Here is a 26,287-nt window from a genome sequence, read left to right as displayed (position 1 = left end):
CCTGCCACCTGAGATAATTTCAACACCAGCAATTATAATTGGTTACTTTTATATCCAAAGTATGAGGTCTAACACTGAACTATGTTCACTCCTTGTGTAAAGTATATACAAACATACTTTAAAATAGAAAACTGTGTTCTTTGGTATGTTAAAATTTATTTTTAAGGGGACTCAAGATAAAAATATCTGGGTATGGTTTTTAGTAATCATTTTGTAATAAGAGCCCTGGTGGTACAGTGGTTAAATGCCTGTACTGCAGCCACTCACTCAAAACCATAAGGTTGCTAGCCAAGGCTCAAGCTGGACTCAGGCTTGCATCCTTCCGAGGTCACTAAAATGAGTACCCAGATTGATGGGGGCAATTAGCTGACAGTTGTAAACTGCTTAGACACTGTTAGATCAGTATGAAGTGGTATATAAATGAAGCTGGTTGTATATGTACATATTTCTAAGGCACCAAAATACCATGTAGTTACAAAACCATTTTATGGTTTTATAACACATGGAAAATGGCATGTGGATATTATTTACATTCATAGCAATCTTGAATATTAACTGCTATAATATGATTATTTGCATGAAGTATTGATAACTGCATATAAGTGGAAGTGCTGGACTTTCTATGCTTTAATAATTTTTATTAATGTGGCACTGTAAGGTGTTTCAGTGGATGTCTTAAATTAATTTGTTTTAATATTTTATAACTTATTGTATTTTACTGAGATATCTTCATATGTTGTAGGCCACCTTGCTCTGCTGTACTTGCTGCCACCATTCTCTGTGAAGGCCCCAGTTGTGGCCTGCAACATTGAAAGGCACACCTGGCCATGAAGTTGAAGCCAGGAGCTCTGTTTCCACCTTCACAGGCCACAGTGGAGCCTTCACAGAGAATGGCGGCCATGGTAAGGTTGCAGTGGCAGTTGTTCCACTGCTCAACAGTGTGTGGGCCTCTGAACATGGACTCATAGCTACGCTGGCCCAAGTAAGTACTGAGGCTGGCAACGGGAGGATCTGTGGGCAGGATACCACTGAGTTCGCCCATGGTATTCTGCCTGTGTCTTCACTGTCTGTTTCTCTTGAGTTTTAGGTCATTCCCAAAATTTCTGTGGGATTACCAGGATACATCTGAGTGTAGCAGCAAGGGAGCATAGCATCAGATTAGTTGTGAGCAGCAGTTCTAGGCATACTGGTTGAAACTGTTTAGGGGTGGGCAGACCTCAGATTTTTCTAATATCTTCTTAGATCCACCAACAGGAACATGGTGCAAAAAACACATATCTAGAATTAAATAATTCTTAGCTTGAGCTTTTGTTTTGAGTATAAAACCAAATCCTGTCTCTAATCTTGAAAGCTAAGCAGGGTCAGCCCTGGGTAGTACTTGGATGACAGGCTGTCAATGAATACCCAGTGCTGTAGGCTATATTTTAGAGGAAGAAACTGGCAAAATCACCTTGAGGGTTACTTGGTTATGAAAATCCTGTGAAATTAATGGGGTCTCCATAATTTGACAGGTAACCTGAAGACACACACACACACACACACACACACGAACTGAAGGAAACTCAGTCCCAGTTATCACCTCAAGCTTGCTTCATTTCAACTATATACAGTAATTTAGGATGGCAGGGGAGTAATTTTGTTGCTGTGTTATTAAATATTTGGGAGTCAGAAATCCTTGCTGACCTACTGTAAATTCTCCAGAGATTTGGCCCTATGCCAGCTCTACTTTTTGCCTAGCCCTGTCTTAGTCCAAAGACTATGAGCATTAAGGCACTTGTATTTTAATTAGGCAAGGTGGCTATATTCAGTTTTACTGATTGTTTTTCAAGTTAGTGGTAATACAGTTCTGCATTTGTGGCTTCCCACTGTATGTTCCATATAAACACAACTGCATCAAGTTTTGCAGAAAATGTAGTACTGTAAATATTTCATATATTGACAACTGAGAAAGCAAATAGTACATGTGTAAAAAACTGAACTGTAAATGTATAGTTAACACTTTTAAGCATTGTGACAACTAGCATGTCATTTTCTACCACAAGTTTCCTGTGTTCTATAAACTGATATTGCAAAATCTGTGGTACCATTATTTTAAATATATGGCTCCTTTACAGAAAAGTATATTGACAATCTGTAGCTCTAATTTGAATTTTCATGCTGATCTTCTGCATCTATTGCATTTTGAAAATATCTACTGATTTATATTTTAAAAAAAAAAGGGGGGGGGGAGAAAATATGTCCTGATTTATTTTCTAGTTCGACCAGCTTTTCCACCTTAATAGTTTAGTAATGGAACCAATCTTATCAAATTATAAATGCTTCATTATTGAGAACTGTATGCTGGCAGAATGTGTAATTTATTAAATTTTTACATCTTTTTGGACAAGTGTTAAGAGCAGTATATCCTATACCTTATGCTAAACTCAATAATTAAGCTATCCCTATTTTAATGACTGGCTAGCTAAGGACACTGGAATTGTAGTAGTAAGGAAAGGATTTTGTTGCTAGATCCCAAATATTATTTCCTAGTCTTAAGTTCCTTTTTACTGCTTTTTACACAGAAATGAAGCCTAGAAATCTTTAGCTAGTTAAGTAATCATGTGTAAATCTGAGTGATGGGGATGGGTTATGAAATAATGTTTTCATTGCTGGACTTGTCTAATTTTGATTTCTGTTCAGCAACTGTTTGAGTATTTTAGTTCAAAATTTATATTTATACATAGCATCTTCCAAGGGAACACAGGATAAGCAACATGAGAATTGAAATTTAAAAATGAATCATAATATATTTTCAGTCTTAGCTCTGAGATTGGGCTTTAATGCATTACAGGTTTAAAAAAATTAGGAGTGCATTAATAAATTTGTGCCAGGCTCTTGAATATATTGGCATTATAAAATAGTATATAAAACCAGGTAATCTCCATTGTTGAACATCACATTAATGCAGTTGTATGTGATGTTGTTAGTATTATTGTCATTTTCTGAAGCCAAATATGAATATGCTTTCTACAGCAACCAACACTAGTTTGTATGCCAGTCTGCTAATTAGTTCAGTTATTACCTGTTTTTTTATGAGGTTTTAAAAAATGTCAAGGGTACAGCCATGAAGATCTCCCAATTAGGCTTTGCGTTTCTAAAACCCAGCCCCTTTGCTTTTGTGTAAAGATGACGGTTCCAACTGCAGCGTCAGTCTAACAGGGCTCAAGGGAGAGGCTACTTCTCTGCTTTTATTGAAAACAAGGCCAGTTTGTCCCAGTGAGAATATCAAGATTGGTCACAGTGCAGATCAGTTGTTAACAATGAATATTTACTAATCTCTATCACAGCCAGCATAGATTTCTATCTCTTTCCCTCCCTTTCTATTGTGGAATCAATGCTAGACTTTTGAAAAATGAATTAATATGTGCAGTGATTTTATAAATTACTTGTACATAAAGTAAGTGATTGATAATTTTATCCACAAAGTAGTTTGTTGCATTAGATTCTTTATGCCTTTAATAGGTTCCTGCAAGTGGCGGTGAGGATTCCCCCCTCCAAAGAAAATAACACACAAAGAAAATGCACGATTGATCTTTTCCTAAGACATTTGGAAAATAATTATTCTATTTCTGTAAGACATGTGCCAGCCTCCTCATAGCTATTCTTGGCTGTTTGGCTGTAGCTGTGCAGAGGAGGGAGGGGGAGAAAGAGAAAGCTTAACCGCATTGCAAGTCAAAATTAACAGATGGATTGCCCTAAGCAAGGGAAAAACCACCACCACCAACTCTAGTGAAAGTGGAAGGCTAAAGCTTTCTTCTTCTTCTTTTATTGTTAAGCCTTATTAAAACCTTGGCATGTATTTTACTGTTAACTCTTTCGTGGCTTCATTACTAACCAATAATTGTTCTGTCTTCTGTAAAAGTTAGGTTGAATGTAAAATTGTGATAAATGTAAAGTTACATATTTTTAAAAGGGAAGTGAAAGCAGATTAAGATATTTTTCAGCATTCGTCCCAATTTTGTTATGTTGGTATGGCTTCTGTCTGTCTGTCTGTCTCTTTCTGAAAAGAAACTACAGTCCTCCCTCCGTTGTCGTGGTTTTGGAATCCACGTCCCTTGTTTATGCATGAGGGACGAATGAAGGGGGAAATAATGGGGAGCATGTCCAAGGTGCGCACACGCATGCTCCCACAGCCGCGTGCCTATATTCAAGCCGATGGAGCTTGAATATAGGCGTAACTCCTTTTTCGCAAGGGGGTCCAGAACGGATCCCCCATGAAAAAGGAGGGGCGACTGTATACATGTATCTCAGATTCTTGAAAGATTACACACTGGGGATAATTTTGTTTAGTGTCCATTTATGTTGCTCCTCAGCTAAGTAGGTAAAGAAAATATGATTCTCTTTCTACAGCATCACTTATAAACAGGGATTTCAGCCAGAACAAGGGAAAATGTCTTGGCAGATCTAGTTGCTATCATAAATATGTTTCCCTAGTATTTCTTATCTGAAGTATTATCTCACTTGAGAGGGGTAGCTGGCTTATAAGGCTTTTTCATGTATTTGGCACAGTCCTATGTGACACATACTGTATATAAGTGCACTTGATAATAATTAGCATAGCCATCCTTAGGATTTGTACCTTGAGGCATACTGTAACTTGTAGCTGTGATATATATATATATATATATATATATATATTGTCAAATGAACCATTTGATGAGTGCAATATACATTTTTCAAGAACTCCTACATGTCGGAAATATTTGAAATATATATGCATCAAAATCCCTTTTCATAAAGATACCATAAATTTTATGCAATGTCCTTCATTTATTAAAACTGCATTTCATCAAAGCTTCAATACGTGCAATAAAAGCCACTATATGTTGTTTGAATGAATGTTGTTGGTTGGAGTGTCTATTGCATCCTATCTTGAACAATTAAGAGCAGATTGCAGCATGTGAAATGCCACCAGCAAAATAGTGTTTAATCAATAATTTAATCAACCACTCCCCAGTTGCCTCAGTGTTTTCTTGTATGTTGTGTTATTAAGTTACATGCATAATCTGACTGAATTAGTATTTTCATGTTTTATCCCTGAATAGGTCATGGTTTAACATTTCTTAAAAACAAACACATATATACATTTTTGACTTGTAAGGTATTCATTGTGACTGCTGTTTTACACATGGTAAGTTGTCTGCAGGCTGACACGTTCATTACTTTCATAAAGCAGGGTGTCCCCATATACCAGGAACCTCCCTGATTTTCTTTCTTCACCATCCCCCCTCTCCCAGAAATGCCGTATTCTGTACATTCATGTCCTGTCATTTAAGAAGGGAGTGGGGGAGGATAAGATGAGCAAATAAAACTCATTCCTGGGGTGACTCGCGCCTATATTCGAAGACTGCATGCAACAAATTCAAAACAAACTTCAACACCTTAATATAAACAGAAAAAGGAATGCTTGTAAGTTTTCAATCAGAAATGGATTTGTTTGAAAGCTTTGGAATAACCATACAATACTCATATCTTTCTGTGGTTGAAGTCTCCTGCCAGAAATTCTACATGATGGTGGGTCAGCATTAAGCCTTATCTACCAATTTAAGTAATGTGAATAAAATATTATATGTGACAGATGTCATATAGAGTAACACTGAGCAGTGTTGAACCCACGGTTTAGTAGTGTGCTTCATCTATAGGAAAAGATTTCTTACTGAAAAAAATGGTAAATTAGCAAAATATTTTTGACAAAGGAGGGCATAATTGATAGGTGCAATTCATATGGGTAGGGGTTATTTTTGTTTCAAGGCGGAATCTTTTGTCTTTGTATGTCAGTTATGATCCATCCATCTATATTGCTAAACAGAGTACTGTATCTTTTAATTAAAAATGAAAAATCCCTTATATCGAAAAAATTACGAGACTGCCCTCTAGTGGTGTAAATGTTTTCCTGTAAATATATAGACAGTGAAACCACATGGTGAACCTTGATTCTTTACAGCCCAGAAGCAAAGTATTTGTTTCTGTCATAATCTTTTTATCATAACAGTTGCCTCGCTTATGAATACTTATTACATCCTAGGTGTTCTTAGTATCATTGGCTTTCATTATCACTGTCTTATACATAAAATATCCACATACACACCAGTTTATCATAATTGCCCCATCTGGCAGGAAGAAATTCCATGGCAGAGAAGCAGAAGCACAAATAATTCTTCATTAGTGGAGTTCTTAGGATCTGTTTTGTAAGGATCTTTGCAGAACAAGTGGAACAAGGAATCAAGTCGGTGAAATTCCCAAACACTTTTGCATTTCATTCTCTTTCCTTTTTTCCCAAGAGTTATATGAGATGATCCACAGTTATCATTATGCATCTATCTATCTATCTATCTAAAAGACTTTTAACCCTCTTTTTTGGTGAAGCAAAATTCACAAGGCAGCTAGGAAAACTCTAGAATACATGAAATACATGTATAGTTTCGCTTTTTCAACCACAATGTTATTTTTTTTAAAGAAATGTAAATAGCGGCAGCTAATGTTTTTACTAGTACTACACAACTCCACCAAATGTAAAATAGTAAAAATGTATGTTAAGTATTTTACTTTTAAAAAATAGCAAAACATTTCTCCCTGGGAGAGAGAATTCTGAAGGACTATTGAGAAATCCCTCTCCCAATTACCTGGAGCCTAACATCAGGAGAGAGCAGGGCCTGTGGTGCTGGTCCTTATGTTTGGGTAAGCCCATGCAGTCATAAATAATACTTCAGATAATGTGTGGTCCCAAACCATTTAGAGTTTAAAAGCCAAAAACATTACCTTAAATTGATCTTGGAAATGAATAGACATCCAGTGTAACTGATACCATAACAAATATAATCTGGACCCCTCACTCTTGTAGGTCTTCTAGTCCCCATATGCCGTACAAGCTGCACTTTTACAAATCATCTTTACAGGCAACTGAAGAGCCTAATATGGATGTAGGCAAGGTTTGTTTCATATGGCCAGCATTTTCTAGATAGGATTGCTGAACCAGCATAGGGTAGTAATAAGTAGTCCTAAGAATTGATACCGCATGTACTTACATAAAGGGCTCCAGCTCTTGAAGTACATCGAAACTGTGTGTCTGACTTTGGATGGGGGATGTAACCTATCCAGAATAAGCAGATAGCAGTTTTCCCAATCTATAACACTTCTATAGTTTTTTGTGGGGTTTTCAGGCTATGTGGCCATGTTCTGAAGATGCCAGCCACAGATGCTGGCAAAATATCAGGAACAAACTTTTCCAGAACACAGCCACATAGCCTGAAAACCCACAAAAAAACTATGGTTTCTGACCGTGAAAGCCTTTGATTTCACATACAACACTTCTGTCTTAAGCTTAAGCTTATTTAGTGCTGATTCTAAACACCTGCCCAATGATTAATTGTTTGTTTGTTTATTTTATTATATATTAAGTAGATTCATTAACCCCTTTTCTTCAGTGAGTTCAAGGTGCTATACATGGCTTTCTTTTTACACAGGATGAGAGTGAATGGCTTGCCTAAGATCGCCTAGCAAATTTCTTGAATACTGATCCTCAGTCTAACACTTAAACTAATGCATCACACTAGCTCCCCTGTCCTACTGATTAGGTAGTGGGGGAAAACAGGCAGAATCGATTGTTTGCATTTTCATTACTTATCAACCCGGACATTTATTTATGTGCAATTTCATGGAGATCTGATAAAAATGAGGGGTAAGATGGAACTTTAAAGTACGGTTCCCACAACTGTGGTTAAGAAGTGGTGTCCTAGAAACATCTTAATGGACTTCCCCCCAGTCAGGAATAAGGGACAAGTGGGTGAATTTCCCATATTTCCTTAATGCTTTGGACCAGACATGTTTTAGATTTTGGCTTTATTTTTATTTTATTTTTTGGAGATTTTGAAATATTTGCATGTGCATAATAAAATATCTGGGAGATGGGACTTAAATGTTTTGTATAGACCTTATACACAAAGCCTAAAGCTAATTTAATACAAAATGTTTTTAATAATTTTGTTCATGAAACAAAATTTGTATACACTGAACCATCAGACAGTAAAAGTGTCACTACCTCAGCCACTCATGTGGACAATTTTGGATTTTGGATTATCTTGGGTTTCAGAATTCTGGATATGGAAGACTTATCCTGTATTTAACTATGCATTTATTTCCTACCCCAGACAGATCATCCAGAATAATACATAGTCAGTTGTTAAAAGTTGATCAGCAATTCAAGAGAACCAGTAAGGTCACACTCCACTGCCCCAAACATTAAGTGCCAACCTCAAATGAAGGCATCCTGTCTCAAACCCAGGCTAAAAAGGATCAGTATCATCCAAACATTTCTGGAACTAAAATGGTACTGTCCACTAGTATTAAAGTGTAAGCCCCAGTAGAGAAGCTACTGAAGTTAGACTTGGGAAGAAAAGCACAGGAAATACATTATATATATATATATATCAAGTAAGTCAGTCATCAATTAATTTCAGTTCGACCTAATCATTTTTACAGATTTATTTTTCTACAGTTCAAAAGGAGCATGGCTATTTATTCCATTTGGATGTATCAGCAAAGTACTGTACTAGCATAAACAGGATGTTATTAAAGGGTATCACCAGCAGCACCTAGTGGTTTCTGCAGTTGTGCCCTTTCCCAATAGTCAATAATTCTACGAGGTACATGCCTGAAAACAAATGTAACAATGGTGTTCTTTGTCATATGTAGCACTCCTGGTTTCCTTTCCTTTGCTATATATACTTGATTGATATATATACCACAGGAAACTCTAGTGCAAACCTGTATGTAAATTTAGTCATAGAAGTGGTATCACTCCTTCCATTTTCTTCTCCTCTCTCTCTTTTAAAACAAATCTCTAGTCATTTCCAATTCTGTCATATACCTTCCTAGGGATTCAGTACAGGTAATGTTGGGGAAAAAAAAAGGTTAACTCTCAATAAAAACTCTCAAATAAATTAAAGCAAATCCTTGCAGTTGAATGTCAGCGCATAAGAGAAAAGGTTTACATGTCTTCCAAAAATGAGGCTCAAGCTTTCTGGAAACAGAGTTCCACAATTGTGGAGCAGCTTGCCTTTGCTGTGCCAACATAATATTAAAATAGTTTTGAAGATGTCATAAGAATGGAGAAAACCTGTTATTATTAAATTGAATAAACAAAACTGGCTATTTTTCCAATAGAAAGAAAGAAGAAAAAACCCAAAACCAATACCCCATAGATTTCATAAATGGATAGAAGTATACGATTTTTGTAAAATTACCTGGTGCTTTAAACAAATGCTGCATTTTTCTTCGTTTTAGAAAATAGAAGTCTGGTTATTATTAGAATACTGATCAGGAAAAAAAAACCCTCTGTTTCCTTTTCCTCCTTTTTTCCAAAAATGGCAGAGAATGAGCACATTTGAAAATGCATAAAAGACAGAAATTAAAAGTTTAAATAAATGCAGACAGGGGACATTAGTGAAAGAAGGTTATCCTAAATGACTTTGACAGTTTTTAGCAACAGCGGCTTCATTTGTATACTGCTTCATAATATCAGTATTATCATTATTAATATCATTATTATTATAACGGCCCTCTTCCATACAGAGCTATGCAGCTGCGACGTATATGCGCCATCTTTGGTGCTTTGCAGCACAGCAAAAAGGAGCTGCTTTTTTTAGCTCCTTTTCTGCTGTGCAGCTGCGCCGCACAATTTGTATGCTGCGGCGCAGCTGTGCAGCAGAGATTGGCGCCAAGGAGGCACCTCTTCTGGGCGGTCTGTACCTCACCATCATTACTATTATTATGATACAGTTCTGTGTCGGTTCATCTAGTAGAGCTTTAAAAAAGATTTACTGCTCTTCTTTTGGAATTTATTAAGAGTTTCTTTTTCTTTAGAGTGGCATTTCTTCCTTGTAAGAAAGTAATCTCTTTTGAAAAGTTCTGCTGCCGATGATCTTCCTCAAAAACATATCACATACTGTCTCTTGTATCACAGATGATGAGACACACAGATCACTGCCCCCACTACCCACATCAATGGAAATCTCAATGTACTTTGCTAAAACAATTCTCTTGATTTTATTATCACTTCTTTATTGTTGAAAAGTTCCTCAGTTTTACCATGTGCTTTCAATTCTTTCCTTGAAATGTCTATTTTTAATACAAGTATTGGGGCACTTTTGTAGGCCTGTAAAATGAGTAGCCAGTTTGCTGGAGATTAGCCAACACTTTGTAAACAGCTTATGGAATGCTTATCATTATAAAGTGGTATAAAAATATAAGTGCTATTGCTCCTTTTGGATGACTTTTTCTTTTTGTAAAACTGGCCTCAGTTGTGAAGGAAATGTCAGATTAGATTGATTGTCTGTCCCGCCTTTCTTCCAAGATTGGATTAAAGTCGGCTCATTGTCATTTGACTGCTAACATTAGGTATCTAGAAGAAAGTGGAAAACTTCCAGAAAGCTGGTTTTGAGGCTTGGATGGACTGATTTTGTGTTGCAGTGCACATTCCAGAAAGCTCTCAAACCTTGGGAGCAACAGATCTTTGATATCCTTGAGCTTATCTGACTAATCTCAAAAAAGGTCCCTGACCACCTCAACCAAAGTTTTTACAGTGAGACCCAGTGTGGTGAAGTGGTTAGCATGTTGAAAGATCCTCACTTTCAGCCAGTCACTCTCAATCAACCTGACCTTCACAGGCTTGATCTGAGGATAATGTGAGGAGGCAAAGGAGGGAAGCTAAACTGAAAGCAACATACTAACTTATTACAAGGGTAATGCAGTAACATTGTTTGAATTTTGTCCTCCTTTTCCTATTTTTTAATCTTTGGAATTAATTGAATTACCAAATTGTTACATTTCCAGATTAAATGCCGAGCACATAAGTATCAATTATGATTCAAATCTTCCATGGCAGTGGTAACATTTTTTAAAAAAGAACTTGGGTTGCATATGGTGCTGCTTGGAGTGGTGGTCCATGGAGCAATGGCAGTCAGTGAGACATTGGCTGCTGGTCTGCAGCAATTTTCTAGAAAAGCAAGAAAGAATTGGAGCCAATGGGCACAAATATGGGCCCAGTCCTTGGTACTGCCAGTCCTCCATTTCAGATAACTTAAGAGGCATTAATGTCAACTGCTTGTCAGTGTATGAGAGTGTATCAGTGTCATGACAATCAATATGATGTAGTGGCTGAAGTGTTGGGCTAAGACTTAGAAGATTCAAGTTCTAAACCCCAATAAGCCATGAAACTTACTGGGTGACCTTGAGCCAATCACTTTCTCTCAACTTCATCTTCCTCACATGGTAGATATGAGGACAGAGGAAGGACTAGTAGAGTGCTTTGACTGCATTGTGCCTTGACAATACAGTGCCTTGATTTCATTGGAGAAAAAGTGGGAATGTAAGTAATAACTTGATAATATGAATAAATACAGTGCCATTGTATACACCTCTGTGGGCAGTAGTTCTATCTTGACATCACCCATACCTTTTTTTTACAGCCCCAGGGCTAGAAGGAGTACTCCCAGGGAGTATAGAAAGGAATTCTGCCTAAGATTTACTTAGTTGGATGGGCACTATTCATTGAGCTCTTCCCTGTAGATTGGCTCAAGGACTTCACAGTTTGCTGGAAGTTTGCTTTTATACAGCTCTGCATGAGGTGTCATTAGTGTCCAATGCCTGGCTGAAGAACATCAGCAAAGGGACCAGTAGAGTAACACTGTCTGTGTTTGCGTGATTGACCTTAGTCTCTCTCCCACTCCCTCTCTCTGGTTGAATATGGACATAGAAGTGGAAACAATCAGAAATTTGGCTGAAACAATAAAGTGCTCAGCTTGCGAGCAAGACTCCTGCTGGAGCAGAAATGGACTGGCAGTAGTTCAAAGCAAAGTATAGGGAAGCCCCTTATCAAATTTGCTCCCCCTTCTCAGCTGTGTAACACTTTTCCAAATTTTAACCAGGCTGATGAAACTGACAAGCAGCTTTTCCAGGTTTTATATTGAGATCAGTTAGGTTATTAGCCCAGCACTTTACGGACTTTTCTGTGTATGCACGCAAGAACATCATCTGGCCCTTTCTCTCCCCCCATCCCCATGAGGCAAGTTCCCTCTTTTCAGTCTATTATAAATGAATTTGATATTTTATTGCTTTGGGATGAGAAACCATGAAGGCTGATCATTTGAACTGGCTGTGTTGATAAACTCTTGGTCCTTTGAGGGAAGGGGCTTAGTTGTCCTCAGTTACTTAAAAATGGAACAGCAATATGTTTTCTGTAGGACTGTTTTGAGAATGGGCAAGGCAAAACATGGCAAAATGGTTTTCTTATTGAAATGGCTTTAAATAACTGATGATACTGTTAAACCTTTCAAAAGTTGGAAGCACTGACATTTCTCCACTAATTTTATGCAAGGATTGTTCCTTATGTAGATCCCTGTAGAACTTTAAATGTCAACATTTTTAAAGCCTGTAAGGGAGAACATGAGTGGAATGAGCCTGCACAGTCCTTCCACTATTGGAAAAGAGATAGTACTTGATAGTTTTATTTTCCTTTCAGATTATTAGCATTATTATTGTTCATTTATAACTCAGCTTCCTCCTAACAATGGGACTCAGTGTGGCTAAAAACATATCTAAAATAATGCAGATTAATAACTACAGAAAATTTGATAAAAAGTATAAATATGAAGTTGTCTAAAAAAGTAACTAAACAGCTTATTAGGTTAAAACATCAAACATTAAAAGGCATTAAAAGATTATAAAATATTTTATGCCATAAAACATAAAACAGCATAGACATCATTAAAAACCACCTCATTCAACTTCCAAAAGCTTGTTTTCAGTTCCAAGGAGGGGGCCATCCTGGGCTCTTAGGGAGGAGGTTCCAAAGTGGGAGCAGCCGCCGAGAAGGCCTGCTCCCTTTTTTGATCAAATGAGCCTGCGAGGGTGATGAGAAAAAGAGAAAGGTCTCTTCAGGTTATCTTAAAGCTCTGATGGGTTCATAAAGAGAGATACAGGCGGGATACAAACCGCCATATAGTACGTATAGGATACGTACTAGGGTTAGGAAGGGGCGGTGCTTCCGCACCCCCCTAACCCTAGTACGTATCCTATACGTACAAGATAGCGGCGCCCCTTCTACATGGGCGCCGCCATCTTTACGTACTGGGCGCATAGCATCCAGACGTGTCGCGGCGCCTATGACGTCGCGAGTCCGCGCCAGGCGCCTCGCGACGTCATAGAGGCGCCGCAAGAGGAAGCTCCGAAATGGAGCTTCTTTTTTGCTCTGCGTGGGAGTCGCGCGGTTTGGCTGCTGCGGCTCCCGCGCGGAGCAAATGGCGGCGGCGGGGGAGCGCCGCAAAGTGGCGGTTTGTACCCCGCCACAGTCTTTCAAATAGGCTGGTCACAAGCTGTATAAGACTTTATAGGTTATCACCAGCACTTTGAATTGTACCTGGAAACAGACTAGCAGCCAGTGGAGCCATTGCAATGAGAGAGTGGCAGCCAGCCCCAGTTAACAACCTGGTTACAACTCTTTGGACCAACTGAAGTTTCTGAGCACTTTTGAAAGGCAGCCCCACACAGAGTGTAAGTGGGATGTAATCAAGGCATGTGTTACCATGGCTAGTTTGGCACACTAGCTTTAACTATGCAAAATCACTCCTGGTTACTGCTGAAACCTGGGCCTTCAGGCTTCAGCTGAATCCAGGAGTAACCCCCCCCCCCCCACACACACACACAAAAACTTCAAACTTGTGTTTTCAAGGAGAGTGTAACACAGTCTGAATCCCTATTCCCAGCTCTATCTTTCAACTGACCAGGAGCGCCTCTCTCATGTCTGAATTAAGCTTCAGTTTATTGACATTTAGGCCATTGCAGTTCCAGGCACCGATTTAGCACAGAAACAGATTCCTTGGAATTGGGTGGAAAAACATGATAGAGCTCTTACCAAATTTCCTGTATAAATGATCAACCAAGGTCAACCACGAAGGTTGACCAAAGCTGCCTGTCTCTGTCTGAAAGCAGACTAAAATGGATCTAGATAATCTGTCTCATCCAGGAACCTCCTGAATTGCAAAGCCACCACCCACTCCATTACCTTGCTCAAGAATTGGATGTTGGAGACTGGCCCTCAGTTATCCACTATAGTAAGCTCCAGGGAAGGTTTTTTTTAAAAAGAAGTCTTATAACAGCCTTCTTCATGTGAGTTGGAATCCTTGTTGTAAAGAGGCGTTAATCACTTCCCTTACCCATTCCGCCAATTCCCCTCTGTCCTGTTAAATAATCCAGAAAGGGAAATGGTCTAGTACACATGTGGGAATTCTCGCCTCTCCAAGGATCCTGTCCAATCTTCAGGCTGCACAAATTGAAAATTGCCCATAAACACTGGACTTGTATCAGCTCTGGCACACTAGTCAGAGTGAATCAGACTGATTTTATCTGTGGTGCAGTAAGCAAATTCTTCACAGCAGGCTGTTGAATGGTTTAAATTCTCTTTTGGGTCAGTGTGTAACAAATCCTTGACCCCTCAAAACAGTTCCATTGAATGGTTCTTTGAACATGCAATGGTGTTAGATGAAAAATATTTTGTTGTAACCCTTATTGCCCCATCATGGGACTTCAGATAGGTTTGAGCCCGTTTCTAGTCAGACTTACTCTGAGTTTTCTGCCAGTGTTGCTCTAGTTTCCAGTCAATTCTTTCATTGTTGCCAGCAATGTAGAGAACTAAGGGGCGGGTTTAGCTCCACTTGGTGAGAAGGGATGCTTAGGAAAGATTGTGTCCACTGTTCTGGTCATTTCCCCATTCCAGAGATCCATCAGAAATATATTCTTGCTCACCTCACCTCGTTCAGCCATGAGTTGCTTTTGGCGTGGCAGGCAGCAGGGCATTTTAAGAAGACCTTGAAGTGCAAGAGAAGCCTGAAAGAGCCCCAGCTTCTCTCAAATGTTAGTTTTTTTACCCAGCCTCTTCCCATGTGGCTTTAATACGCTGCAAACACAGTTCAGCTGCTGTAACCCTCCAAGTCTCCCATAAAGCTATAAAAACAGTTTCCCCACAATCACCCATAAGTTGATCAAAAACTAAAACAAAAGTGATGCAGTGTGACCTACGACCACATCAGATGTTGTTGTGGCCCTTGGGAGAGGTGTGGGAATGAAAAATGCCCCCCACCCCTCCGCAGCTGTCTCCAGTTCTTGAGGGATTCTGCTAACTTTCATAGGAGTGTTCGGTTTTCGTTGCCCAAAGGTGCTTTCCCTTTCTTATTTTATTATAGCCTTCTATTTTTACAAGAGGAATGCACATTGTTTTTTCTTTAAAAGATGTTGCCATTACATCTTTATGTCAGGTAAACATGGGATTATAGAATTGAGTAAAATAAGTTATTCAAATTATGCTACAGTATATGCCAACCTGGGTATTTTTGTAATGGGAAACAGGATAGAATTTTTTTCATTAAGTAAGTTCTCTTGGTCTCACCACCGTAATAGGTCTGCTTGATGAGAACATGGGAAAGAGCCTTTTCAGTGGTTGCTTCTATCCTGTGGAATTCTCTGGCATGGGTGGCTAGCTTTACTTTGGCCAGAAGGCTTGTTTAAGCAAGCTTTTAACAACTGTTTGCAGCAAGCTTTCTTATGTGGGTGTGAGGGGGTGGCATACTCTAATTTTAATTTTTGTATGCTTTTTAATGGTTTTATACTGCTTAGTGTATGCTTTTTTAAAATAGTGATATTTAATTTTCTTAATTTTATTACAGTACTGTGTTTTTAGCCAAATTTGTTTTATTTATTTTTTGTGAACTGCCTTGGGAGAAAGATGGCATAAAAATGCAATCAGTCATTCTGTCAAAATGGGTCCTAGAACAAATCAAGCCTGAACTCTCCCTAGAACTCAAGATGACTAAGCTGATGCTGCTGTAGTTTAGACATAACATGAGAAGGCATGTTAGAAAAGACAGTGATGCTCTGTAAGGTGGAGGCAGTAAGAAAAGAGGAAGATCACATTACAGGTGATTTGATTTATAAATGAAACCATGGCCCTGAGCTTGCAAGAGCTGAGCAGGTCTGTTGATAACAAGATGATTGGAGGTCTCTCACTTACAGGCTCACCATAAATCAAAGTCTACTTGACACCAGTTAACAAGAAGTAAATAAATGAATTAGTTTAGGAATGTATTCATCCTAAAAAATATGTTCCTCCCCATTATTCCTCCCCTGTGCCTTTTCAATTTATGATACTTCTTAACTCAATGTCTTCATTTCTTTTTCATCACACTAAGTAAGGATTTTGCATGGTGGTGCTCATTTTACAGCTTCCTTCATTAAGAGATGTCCACTTAGTTTTTACCCCTCACCTTGCATGCTGTATGAAGAAGCTTTTTGTTTGTTTTTTGTTTTAGTAATGGGGAGGTAACATTTATAAGATCTTAATATACAACTGTCTTAATTTTTTTGAGGTGATTTCTTATGGTTTTGTTCTTTGTGTTTTCCATGTACTAATTCAGAAATGTCTGTTGTGTTTTAGGGCACCATTACTATATTTTGATACATTTTAAATTAGGGGTTTATTTCATGTAAGTAATTTTGAATAGATTTAGAAAGTTGACTTGTTTACAGCTAAATAGGGGCACCCAAAATTCATCCATGCAAGTTGACTTGCAACTTCAGCCCAAGCCAGAGACCAGCTGTGCTTTGTCCACTGCTTCTTGTGGAGAGTGAACAGTTGTCATATAAATCAATCTATACAGAGTCTCCATCTGGTCTTAAAATCTTTGGATAAATGGTGAATTTATTTGCATGCTTCACATATGACTACAACAAATTCTGTGGATGCTTTGACTGGAATCACTAGACCTCTGGATTCCTTGGCAGGCTACAGGAAAACTGGCCAAGAAACCCTAAAGAACAATGTTCTTTTTGCAGACACGGTTTGGACATCTTCATCCCAACGTGCATAATCTTGATTCTACTTTGGATGAGGATGCTGATGATGAAATGGAGAGAGGAAGCAAGTAAGTTGATGCTCAGTGTGATCAAAGCTGCATTCAGCTCAGAAAGGAGTATACGTTCAAGTCAGATTAATGAATCTGTTCTATTTTCTTTGAGGGGGGACTTCAGAACCATCCCAGTAAATTTTGAATATTATCCATTTTGAATTATTAAATGTGGGTTTGGCAAAACTTCCTAATGTAGACATTATTAAGCAGCAGTCAGAAGAGTATATTGGATGGAAGGCCTTTAAGTAATATCTTTATTTGGGAAAGAAACAAAATTAAAAGCTGTATACAAGTACTAAGGTGAGATTTACCAGGAAAATTAATAAATACAGGAAAGCCTAAATCATAGGAAGAAGACTCTCAAGCAGACCATCAATCAAGGATGCCAGATATGTGCCAGGATACCTTCCTACATCATGAAAGAGCTGCTAATGTGCCCCAGAATAAATTCTTCTTGAGAGAGTGCTGCAAAGCCTTCACCCAAAGAAGAGATTTCCCACTGCATCTGTGCACAGTTTCCTGTTCTGTATCAGTCACCTTCAGAACTGGCTTTGCTGAGGGGTTAATTCTGTTGCTGTGTTGTGTGGTAGTAGACACTGGCTATTTTCTATCAATATGGAGGTGTGGCAGAGCTAGCCACCCTTAAAGTAGGATGCATATCATGCCCATGTACAAGACACCACTTGAGGTTTTCCTCTTGCCAGTTACAAGGTCAGAGCAGCAACCCAGGAAGAAATAGAGGAATAGTTGCTAAAAGCTAATTTTTCATCTGTAACAGTGAAATGTGCCTCCAGAAAAAGTGAGCTTTAGCTATGAGAAGCTAAACACTGTTCTAAAACCTTCTTGTGAAGGGAACTATCATGCCGTTTTCTATAAAAAATACTTGAGGTCTGAAAGACTGTCCATAAGAAAATCTTGGTGAAAGCTCGGTATAAAACAGATTTCAGCAGTTTAACACCCCCACTGTATTTATGAACACCAGGTTTAAAAAAACCTCCTTCTGAGTCTACACTTTTCCAAAGTGAGATTTTTACACACAAAAGGCACTGTCACAATGCATTAAAGGTGTACATTTTTTTGTTTCTGCCCTTGGCCATTTCCTAGCTTTCCATCCTAAGTGAAAGACAAGAAAGGGCATTCTTCTCTCTTCTTTGCAAGATAATAAAAATTTAAAATTTGCTACATCTCACTAATGTGGACAAAAAGCACAATATGAAGTCACTCAATTTCCTACTAAGATCCAGAATAATTTCATATGTGTTAATGTTTATATAAATTTGAGCACACATGCCATTTAAATAAATGTCAGAAAGACATTGATTTAATCTATATGTGCTAGACGTTGAAGTTTTACAATGTTATGCTAAAACATTTTGAGGATGAATATAAAGGTTCAAGAGCAGTGTGAGAAGATATTATAATTAGCTTCATAATAATTATTTTGTAAAAGCTTCATAAATTATCAAATTAATTGTTGTCACAAGGTATGACAATGAAAAAATGACTTTCTGTTTTTCTTTAGATTATCTTCGGAAGACAGTGAGGAAACATCTTATTATTTGTATGATAGTGATGACTCTGGGGACATGGCCAAGACATCTATTCACCCTGAAGAAATGGACTTGCTGGGAGAGATTTTGGATACTTTGAGTACACACAGTTCTGATCAAGGGAAGCTCTCAGGAGCAAAGAGCCTGGACTTCTTTCGATCAATGGATGATATTGATTACAAGACAAAGGTTAGTTTCCACACCCCAGTTCACACTTAACACTTCAAGTGTAAAACTTCCTTGTATTTGACAATCTTTAAAAAGAAGTTGGATGGACATATTTCAGGGTGCTTTATTTGTGTATTCCTGTGTGGTAGCTGTTTGCATTAAATGACCCCTTTGGTCTCTTCCACCTCTGTGATTTTGATTATTTCATTTACAGTAGGCTTCCCCAAGCTGGTATCCACCAGATGAGTTGGGCTTCAACATCCACCATCCTCAGATAGCACTCTTGGAGTCACTGGTATTGTAGTCCATCCTCTCTGGAGGGCAGCAGTTTGGAAGGCTGTGTTACTCATAACAGCATGCCCTTGGGTAGCAACATGCTCTTTGGTGTGTGGACGAAAAACGTTTTCTGGTCCTAGATGAATTTTAATGCTACTGTGATTACCAGATATTCTTGCTAATATGGAAAGGCAGCTAGTGTTTGTTCTGGAGCCAGCTGTAGAACAGAACACAGCATAATGAAAAGAGCCATAAAAATGCAGAGACCTGTGGAATACCTTTCATATGAGAAGAATATTAAAAGATATTAAAGTAATATTGAAAAAGAGTAAACAGCAGTGATTTCTCTTCATGGTTACTCAGACTAGAGGGTAATTTATCTATGAAACTTGGCATCTGAGTGCTAGTGAAGATGTACAGTATCTAAGATTTTAGGTCTGACAATCTGGGCCATCTATCAAAACTGAATGTATTTTGGAACTTACTAGTTAAGCTTAAAACTGTCATGACAATGAGTTGCGGTTAGAAGTACATTTTGGTAAAGAGGATTTCCTTTCTCATAAAAAGTAACTGGTGAGTCCTAAACAAAGCCAAAGTGCTGCTGTTTTTCCTGGTTCTGTGTAATTTAAATCCTGGACTTGAGGTCCACAGTTTTTATTTAATCAAGGAGAATGTGATTGCTCACTGAAATATATTAGAAGAAAGCTATTTGTCTGCCTGTACCTGTCTGTTTTTGTACAATGTTTTTGTACTGCCTGATAACTGTTATTCTCTGGGCAGTTTACAATAAACATTTAAAAAGATTTTAAAAAGTAAAATCCAAACATGAAGTCTAAAACAGAAAACTGGCAAAAGCATGACACCCAAATAAAAGAAATAATATTTGGGCAAAGTATTTGGGCAAAGAAGTTCAAAGTACTAAAAATTAAAATTGCTCTTCCTGGAGCAAAAAATACTGAAGAAGCACATGCTCCATGGGAGAGCATTCACAACGGGAGCCACCATGGAAAAGTCTAGCAGTTGCACACAAACCTTTATTTGAAGAGAGAAGTGCCTAAAAGGTAATACAAAGGTTGAGGTAGGCGTATGTGAGAAGAAAGTATCCTCAAGTTACCTGTCCCTGAGGAGTTTAAGTCTTTTAAGGTAAACAATAGTTAGCCCAGACCCCCAAGCAAACTGGTAACAACAGAGAAAAAAAGATATCAAAGGCAGCATCGTATACATTATATACAGCCTTACACACAATAATTCACCAAGAGAGGCAGTGTGGTATAGTGGTCTGAGCATTGGACTATGACTCTGGAGAACAGGGGTCAAACCGCTGCTTGGCCATGAAAACCTCCTGGGTGATCTTAGGCAAGTCACATGCTTTATATCTGAGGGGAAGGCAATAACAAACCGTCTTTGAACAAATCTTGACAAGAAAACTCCATAATAGGCCTTATGGCCTTAGGATTGCCCTACGTTGGAAACAACTTGAAGGCACAAAACAACAATTCACCAATAGATTTTGTTGTCGACATGTTCCTTCAAGTTGCCTGTGCTATGGTGATTCTATTCTAGGGTTTCTTGGCATGATTTATTTTAAGTAGGTTTGCTATTGCCTTTCTTTTAAGCTGAGAGACTGTGACTTGCCAAGATCATTCTGTGGGTTTCTGTGGTTGAGTGGTGATTGGAACTCTGGTCTCCTGAAGTCCTAGCCCAACACTCAAACCACTATGTGTAATCAGGAGGATGTCATAGTGGATAGTTGTAGCAAGGCTAATTCTGGTAAAATATGGTTGTATTTAATATATCACCCTAAGGGTATAAAGAGGCATCACAGACATTTGTATATCCTGTAGCAGCTGGATCCAAGAATGTCCCCAAATGGGAGCTCTGATCTTTTACAGAGAGACTAACCCCCCCCCCCCAATCCAGAACAAGTCAAAACACCATAATGCTTTCAGGTGCATAAACTGTTTGATACTGGAACAAAAACATTTACCTTCAAGCCCAGGTAAAGTCTGTCACTACACAGAAATTATTCTAGGATTGTACTGTAAAGCTTATGGAAACAATCAACTCCAAGTACATGAGCAGGAAAAGACACATTCAGTGGTGGGAATTCAGAGGAATAAATTCCTTAATTCCCTGTAGGTTTACTTATCATTGCTTGCTGGTTGATTTTGCACCTCTCTGTGGCTGCTACTTAATAGTTTACTGTATATACTCAAATATAAATCTAAAAACCTGAGTAAAAAATAATCCCCCCCCCCCAATGGGTTGACTTATCCACAGGTCTATGTAAGTACTGTATTTTAACTCTTATTGAAAAAAAGGAACCATCACCTTCTCTGAGCAGAATGGTGAAACGCAAGAGCTTAGTCTATCCTGGGAAAACCTTAAAGTTAATTAATCTATGGTAAAAGTTTTACCCTAGATTAATCCATGGTTTATATCAAAATTTTGGCCCCAGAACTTATCGATGAGGTCAACTTATACATGAGTATATATGGTATATTCTATCCTTTTGTGTTTTTTCACACCACTTAGGCCAACTAACAAAAATCAACAATAACAGTACAGTATGGTAATATGCATAATATAACAGCAAAATCCCAACAATATAATAAAAATGGACGGGGCACACAATATGCATTAAGTCCATGCAGTAATTGCCTGAAAAATATTTTTCAGAACATCAGTAGGTCCCCTGGTAATAGATTAATGGAGTTGTAGAAAGGTGTTCTCAACACTTCCATCCTGTAATTGCCTTTAAGCCTGAAAATGTAAACTAGGGTGGAGTGTAGGATTAGTTCTGTGTGGTGGTGAGAGGAGCAACAAAGCTGGACTTACCTAATGTTACCTTCATCATTTCCAACAGTAAAAACTTCTACTGGATCTATCTGGGTATGGAAAGTTGTCAGTGTAATGCAGTGCTACTCAAAGTGGTTGGCCTGCTTCATGAGCCACTGATGACCAGTTCCTGGTATGTTTCCAGGAAAGTAAGTTAATATGACAGTAATATGTATGGCACAGATAGAGTACTGCTCCTTAGCACATTGGAAAGAAATTTCCTGTCTGCCACATTAGCTTGAGAAGCACTGGAGTAGTGTTTGCCATGATTAAAACGTGTTCATGAATTTTAAAACAGAGGAAAAGTGTATTTTGGCTGTAAAACCTATTGACAAACACTGATTTGGCATACCGTATATACTCGACTACAAGTCGACCTCATGTATACGCCGAGGGCAGGTTTTGAGGCCAAAATTACGGATTTTGCAACGACCCATGAATAAATCAGGGATGAAACTTAGGGTCATGAGGCAAAGGAAAACAATGCAAAAGAATTTACAAAATTCCAGTAGACATACCTGTTTGTGTTCGCACTAAAGACTGGATGGATGAGAGAATAGAAAGTGGTCAGTGTTTTCAGGATGGATTATACTCGCGCCTTTCACCAGGGGATGGTTCCTCTTTAAACAGGAATTAAAATACAATACTTACATTGACCCATGGATAAGTCGACTTAGATTTTTTGGATCAATTTTGTGACTAGAATTTCTACACTTATGAGTATATACAGTATCTTCTTTTTTATTCTGAATAGACTTTAGATTTAACTCTTTAATCTGAGATGGAGAAGGGAGAATCAAAGTTTGAATTCTATAAAGAGGCTGTGACCCAGGGATTGTTATGCAGCCATTTATCTCATGAACAGCAGGATTAATCACGGCAAGTCCCTGCTCCAAACTGTTTTCATTTATGCTTTGCTCAATATTTATATTCTGCATGATTCCACAGTAAAAATATATGTTCCAGAGATTGCAGTGCATTGTGGGATAAACATTCTTTCTTATTTCAGAATAAATCTAACACGCCAAGTGAGAGCAATATTGCTCTGCTTTGTAGCAGTCGGACTTCTGACTCAGCTGACTGGAATTTTGGGCAAGAAGAAGGCATCCTTAGTGCAAAGCAGCTTCCTCCATCACCAAGGAAATGTGTTCCTTCTGGTAGCCACAGGGAATCACCCTCTCTCCTATGTAAAGAAAGCCTTACCTGTCCCTCTGGTGTTAATGATGGGGACATCCTTAAACCACACACAGAATCTCCAGCTTCATCTCAAAAGACTGTGCAGTTGTATTCTCCAGCAGCTTTTCAAGGAAAGAAGACTAAATGGAACAAAACACTAAGCAATACCTCAGAAGATGAGATTTCATCAAACTTGAGCCAGAATCCATCCACGCTAGTTCCATGGGAGAGAGAACCTAAAACAGGAAATGAAATCCTGGAGGAGGGTGGGCTTCTTCATGAAGTGGTGTCATTATGTAAAATGACTTCTGTCTTCAGCCATGGTTTAAACATTTCAGAGGATAGTTTTTCCAGTAACAGTGGAAATAAAGCATAAGATTTTTTTTATTTGTTTATAGGGAAGAAATTGCACTTCTTTCAAAAGCTGAAGGAAGACAACTCAGGATTCCATATCACAACGCAAACCAAAAGATCACAAAAGGAAATGACAAATCTTCAGTTTTATTAATTCTTTAGTTGTGGCTTCTCTCATGTGTGCATTTTCTCTATTTATTTTGAATGTATCTCATCTTACATTTCTTTGCTATATTAAGTCCATAACATGGGGCTGTAACTCAGCCTTTAGAATACATTCAGGAAATTTCAGATTCAATCCCTGGTGTCTCCAAACCTAGAAGAGATGCCGGCTTGAACATGGCCAGTCCATGTAGACAGTTCCAAGCTAAATAATCTGCTTTGGTGTAAGACAGCTTGCTAAGTTCCATTAATACATTCAAGAATCAAGGTACTAAATGTTTAAGCTACAGCTGGTATGTGGCACTTGATAATTTTTACTCTTTTCCTTCCCCTTGTGCCTAAGGAACCATATCTTCAGACATAAGCACTGCATTTTATCATACAGTGAATAAAGGCAGTGGTGTTTTTCTGGAACTCATAAATCCTTTGTGAATCCATGATCTGATTGCCTTAAAATTATAGGAATAAATATTCTAGAGGATAAATTGCAGATATCTGGGAAAGAGATGCCATTATTTCACAGTAGTGAAATGTTCGAACATAGGAAAATGCCATTTGTTTCCAAAACACAGGGACTCTTCTGACTACTGATGGTCACTCATGTGACCATGATTTATGTAGTGATTTCAGTTCTCCCATGTGAGCCTGGTCAGATGGGAGCCTCTGCCATGTGTTGTCTTCCTTGGTAATAACCATTTTCACATAGCCAGCAATAAGAAAAAACTTTTGTGATCAGTTTATCACCCCATTGTTGAATTCTTAATGGGTTGTCTGAATTTGTCCTGAAATAAGTAGTTTTATTTTTATTTTTTCCAAGCCACCTCCTGGCCCTGTCTTCCAGACCTGAATACTGGTACTGTGCATTTTAACCTATTTAGTGTGGTGAAATATAATATGAAGTTTACAACTGTCAACATTTTGCATCTTCAGTTTTCTTGAAAGTAAAAATGTATGAGTAGAACAGTTTTTATTGGCGTGGAATCTCCATTTCTGAAATATTTTTGTCTTAAAACTGATCTGCCATATTGAGTTTCATGCCTACTAACCTTTCTTATTAACTTTGGTGTTAAATAATTGGATCATTGTTAGATGTGCCACTTGACCAAATTCTAAAGCTTTCTTTTTAAAAGCAGAATGATACCTGCAACTAAAAAAAGCAGACACACTGATCTCTCAATGTTAAGACTGAAAATTTATCTCTAGTCATAAGCAAAGGAAAACAAGAAACCTTAAGGGCTTAAACATTGCATTTAAAGAGATATATTCAATATAGCTGCATACCACCTATTAACTTACAACTACCTTATTACAAGTTGCATAATACTCATGAATGACAGCTTTTGAAAATTCTCTTCTGATAAGTCTGTCTTAGGAACCCTTGATGCATATATTGTCGGGACGCCCCATCAAATATATCAGTGAATCAGATGTGGGGAGCCTTTTGGTATGGTTCCCACATATTTATAAAGAGGCTAGGAGTCTTTGAGGTGCTATATAAATATCAGTTCAAGCCTGAAGCAGGTCTCATTGTTTCACTGAGGGACCTATCTGCTCAGATGTAAGATCTTTTTTGCCTTGTGCTGTTCTCTCACACCCCTTGTCTAGGTTTGTCCTCTGACACTATGAAATTATATGGCCTATACAGATTGGGAGAAAGCGGCAGACAGAGGCCGCCCCTTTCTGCCTCGGATCGTGGTCACGCCAACCAAACTGCGCAGCAACGATGTGCTGGAAAAAAGGAGCTGCGAAACGCGACTTCTTTTTCCACTGCTACCAAGGCTCCATAAGGACCCTGGAGCAGCACTGTGACACCTCTCGTGTGCTATGCCATTTGGACACACACTAGCCAAAAAACTACGCTAAGCTGGAGAGGAGTGTAGGAAAAAGCCCAAAGCCTTGATATCAGCCAGTGTGCCAGGGAAATTCTTTTCTGCTTCTCTAGCAAAACTGATTGAAAGTTCCCTGGCACCAGGTCCACTTTAAGAAAACACGTTGTCTCTGGTTGGTTGACCTCTGATTAGGTGGCCCTCAAGCCCAGCATTGGGAGCCTATGAAACTGGCAGGTCCCAAAACACTCAAAGAAGATTGTATCCCACCTTATTAGCTTTCCAATATAGGCTATAAAACAGACTCCTGGATAAATCTGGGACTATTTTTTGTTCGAGTGATCCATATTGCTTGGATAAAGGGAGTAGTAGCTCAGCAAACCTGCATTCATATTCCTGTAAACAGGTGCAGGCATGATGCATTTTTCAAAGCCTCATACACACAGGGATTTCCCATTACATTGTATGACAAGAAGAACTGTATGCACATGGAAGTGTCATATTGCAACCATGAAGGATTTTTTCTAATAAATAATAGCAGTGAAATCCTGCATGGGTGGTTTTGTGAGCACACCAAAGAAAGAGTATCAGAAGTGTTTAGCTTTTCCATAGCTCACATGGTTAGTGAATATGCTTAGGGTGTCCTTATAATATCAAATCCCATGTTACTATGATTCCTACAGCAATACTGTAATGTTTAGTCTTGTGATAAATTTTTAAAATGCAGCTTCACTGTCATCTGTTTGAACTTGTAGGTTTGCCAGCTACAAGCCACATACTTTTTTATCACTGATGACACATTAGACAAAAATTATTTTGGGATAGTTAATAGTTGTGCCTTATATGTTTGCCCTGTTTAATTGCCAGCTCTCTTACTAATGAAAAGGACATTTACCTTGCTAAAAGCACCAGAGTAGCAATTAATCAAATGTTTAACCAGCAA

General features: G+C 38.3%; 1 protein-coding gene across 3 annotated transcripts in view; it reads left to right on the top strand.

Moving 5' to 3' along the window:
- Positions 1-25,890, top strand: part of DENND1B (DENN domain containing 1B) — a 223,955-nt gene extending 198,065 nt beyond the window's left edge. For all 3 annotated transcript variants that reach the window (XM_042463240.1, XM_042463239.1, XM_042463238.1), the window contains 3 exons: positions 16,921-17,009; positions 18,517-18,733; positions 22,836-25,890. In XM_042463240.1, the coding sequence (XP_042319174.1) occupies positions 16,921-17,009; positions 18,517-18,733; positions 22,836-23,378 (849 nt within the window). In that variant the 3' untranslated portion in view covers positions 23,379-25,890. The remainder of the gene's footprint in view (positions 1-16,920; positions 17,010-18,516; positions 18,734-22,835) is intronic.
- Positions 25,891-26,287: the final 397 nt, after the last annotated feature.

The sequence above is a fragment of the Sceloporus undulatus genome, chromosome 4 (assembly GCF_019175285.1).
Source record: "Sceloporus undulatus isolate JIND9_A2432 ecotype Alabama chromosome 4, SceUnd_v1.1, whole genome shotgun sequence".
In the NCBI taxonomy this organism is placed as follows: Eukaryota; Metazoa; Chordata; class Lepidosauria; order Squamata; family Phrynosomatidae; genus Sceloporus; species Sceloporus undulatus.
This window is presented reverse-complemented; position numbering and strand designations above follow the sequence as displayed.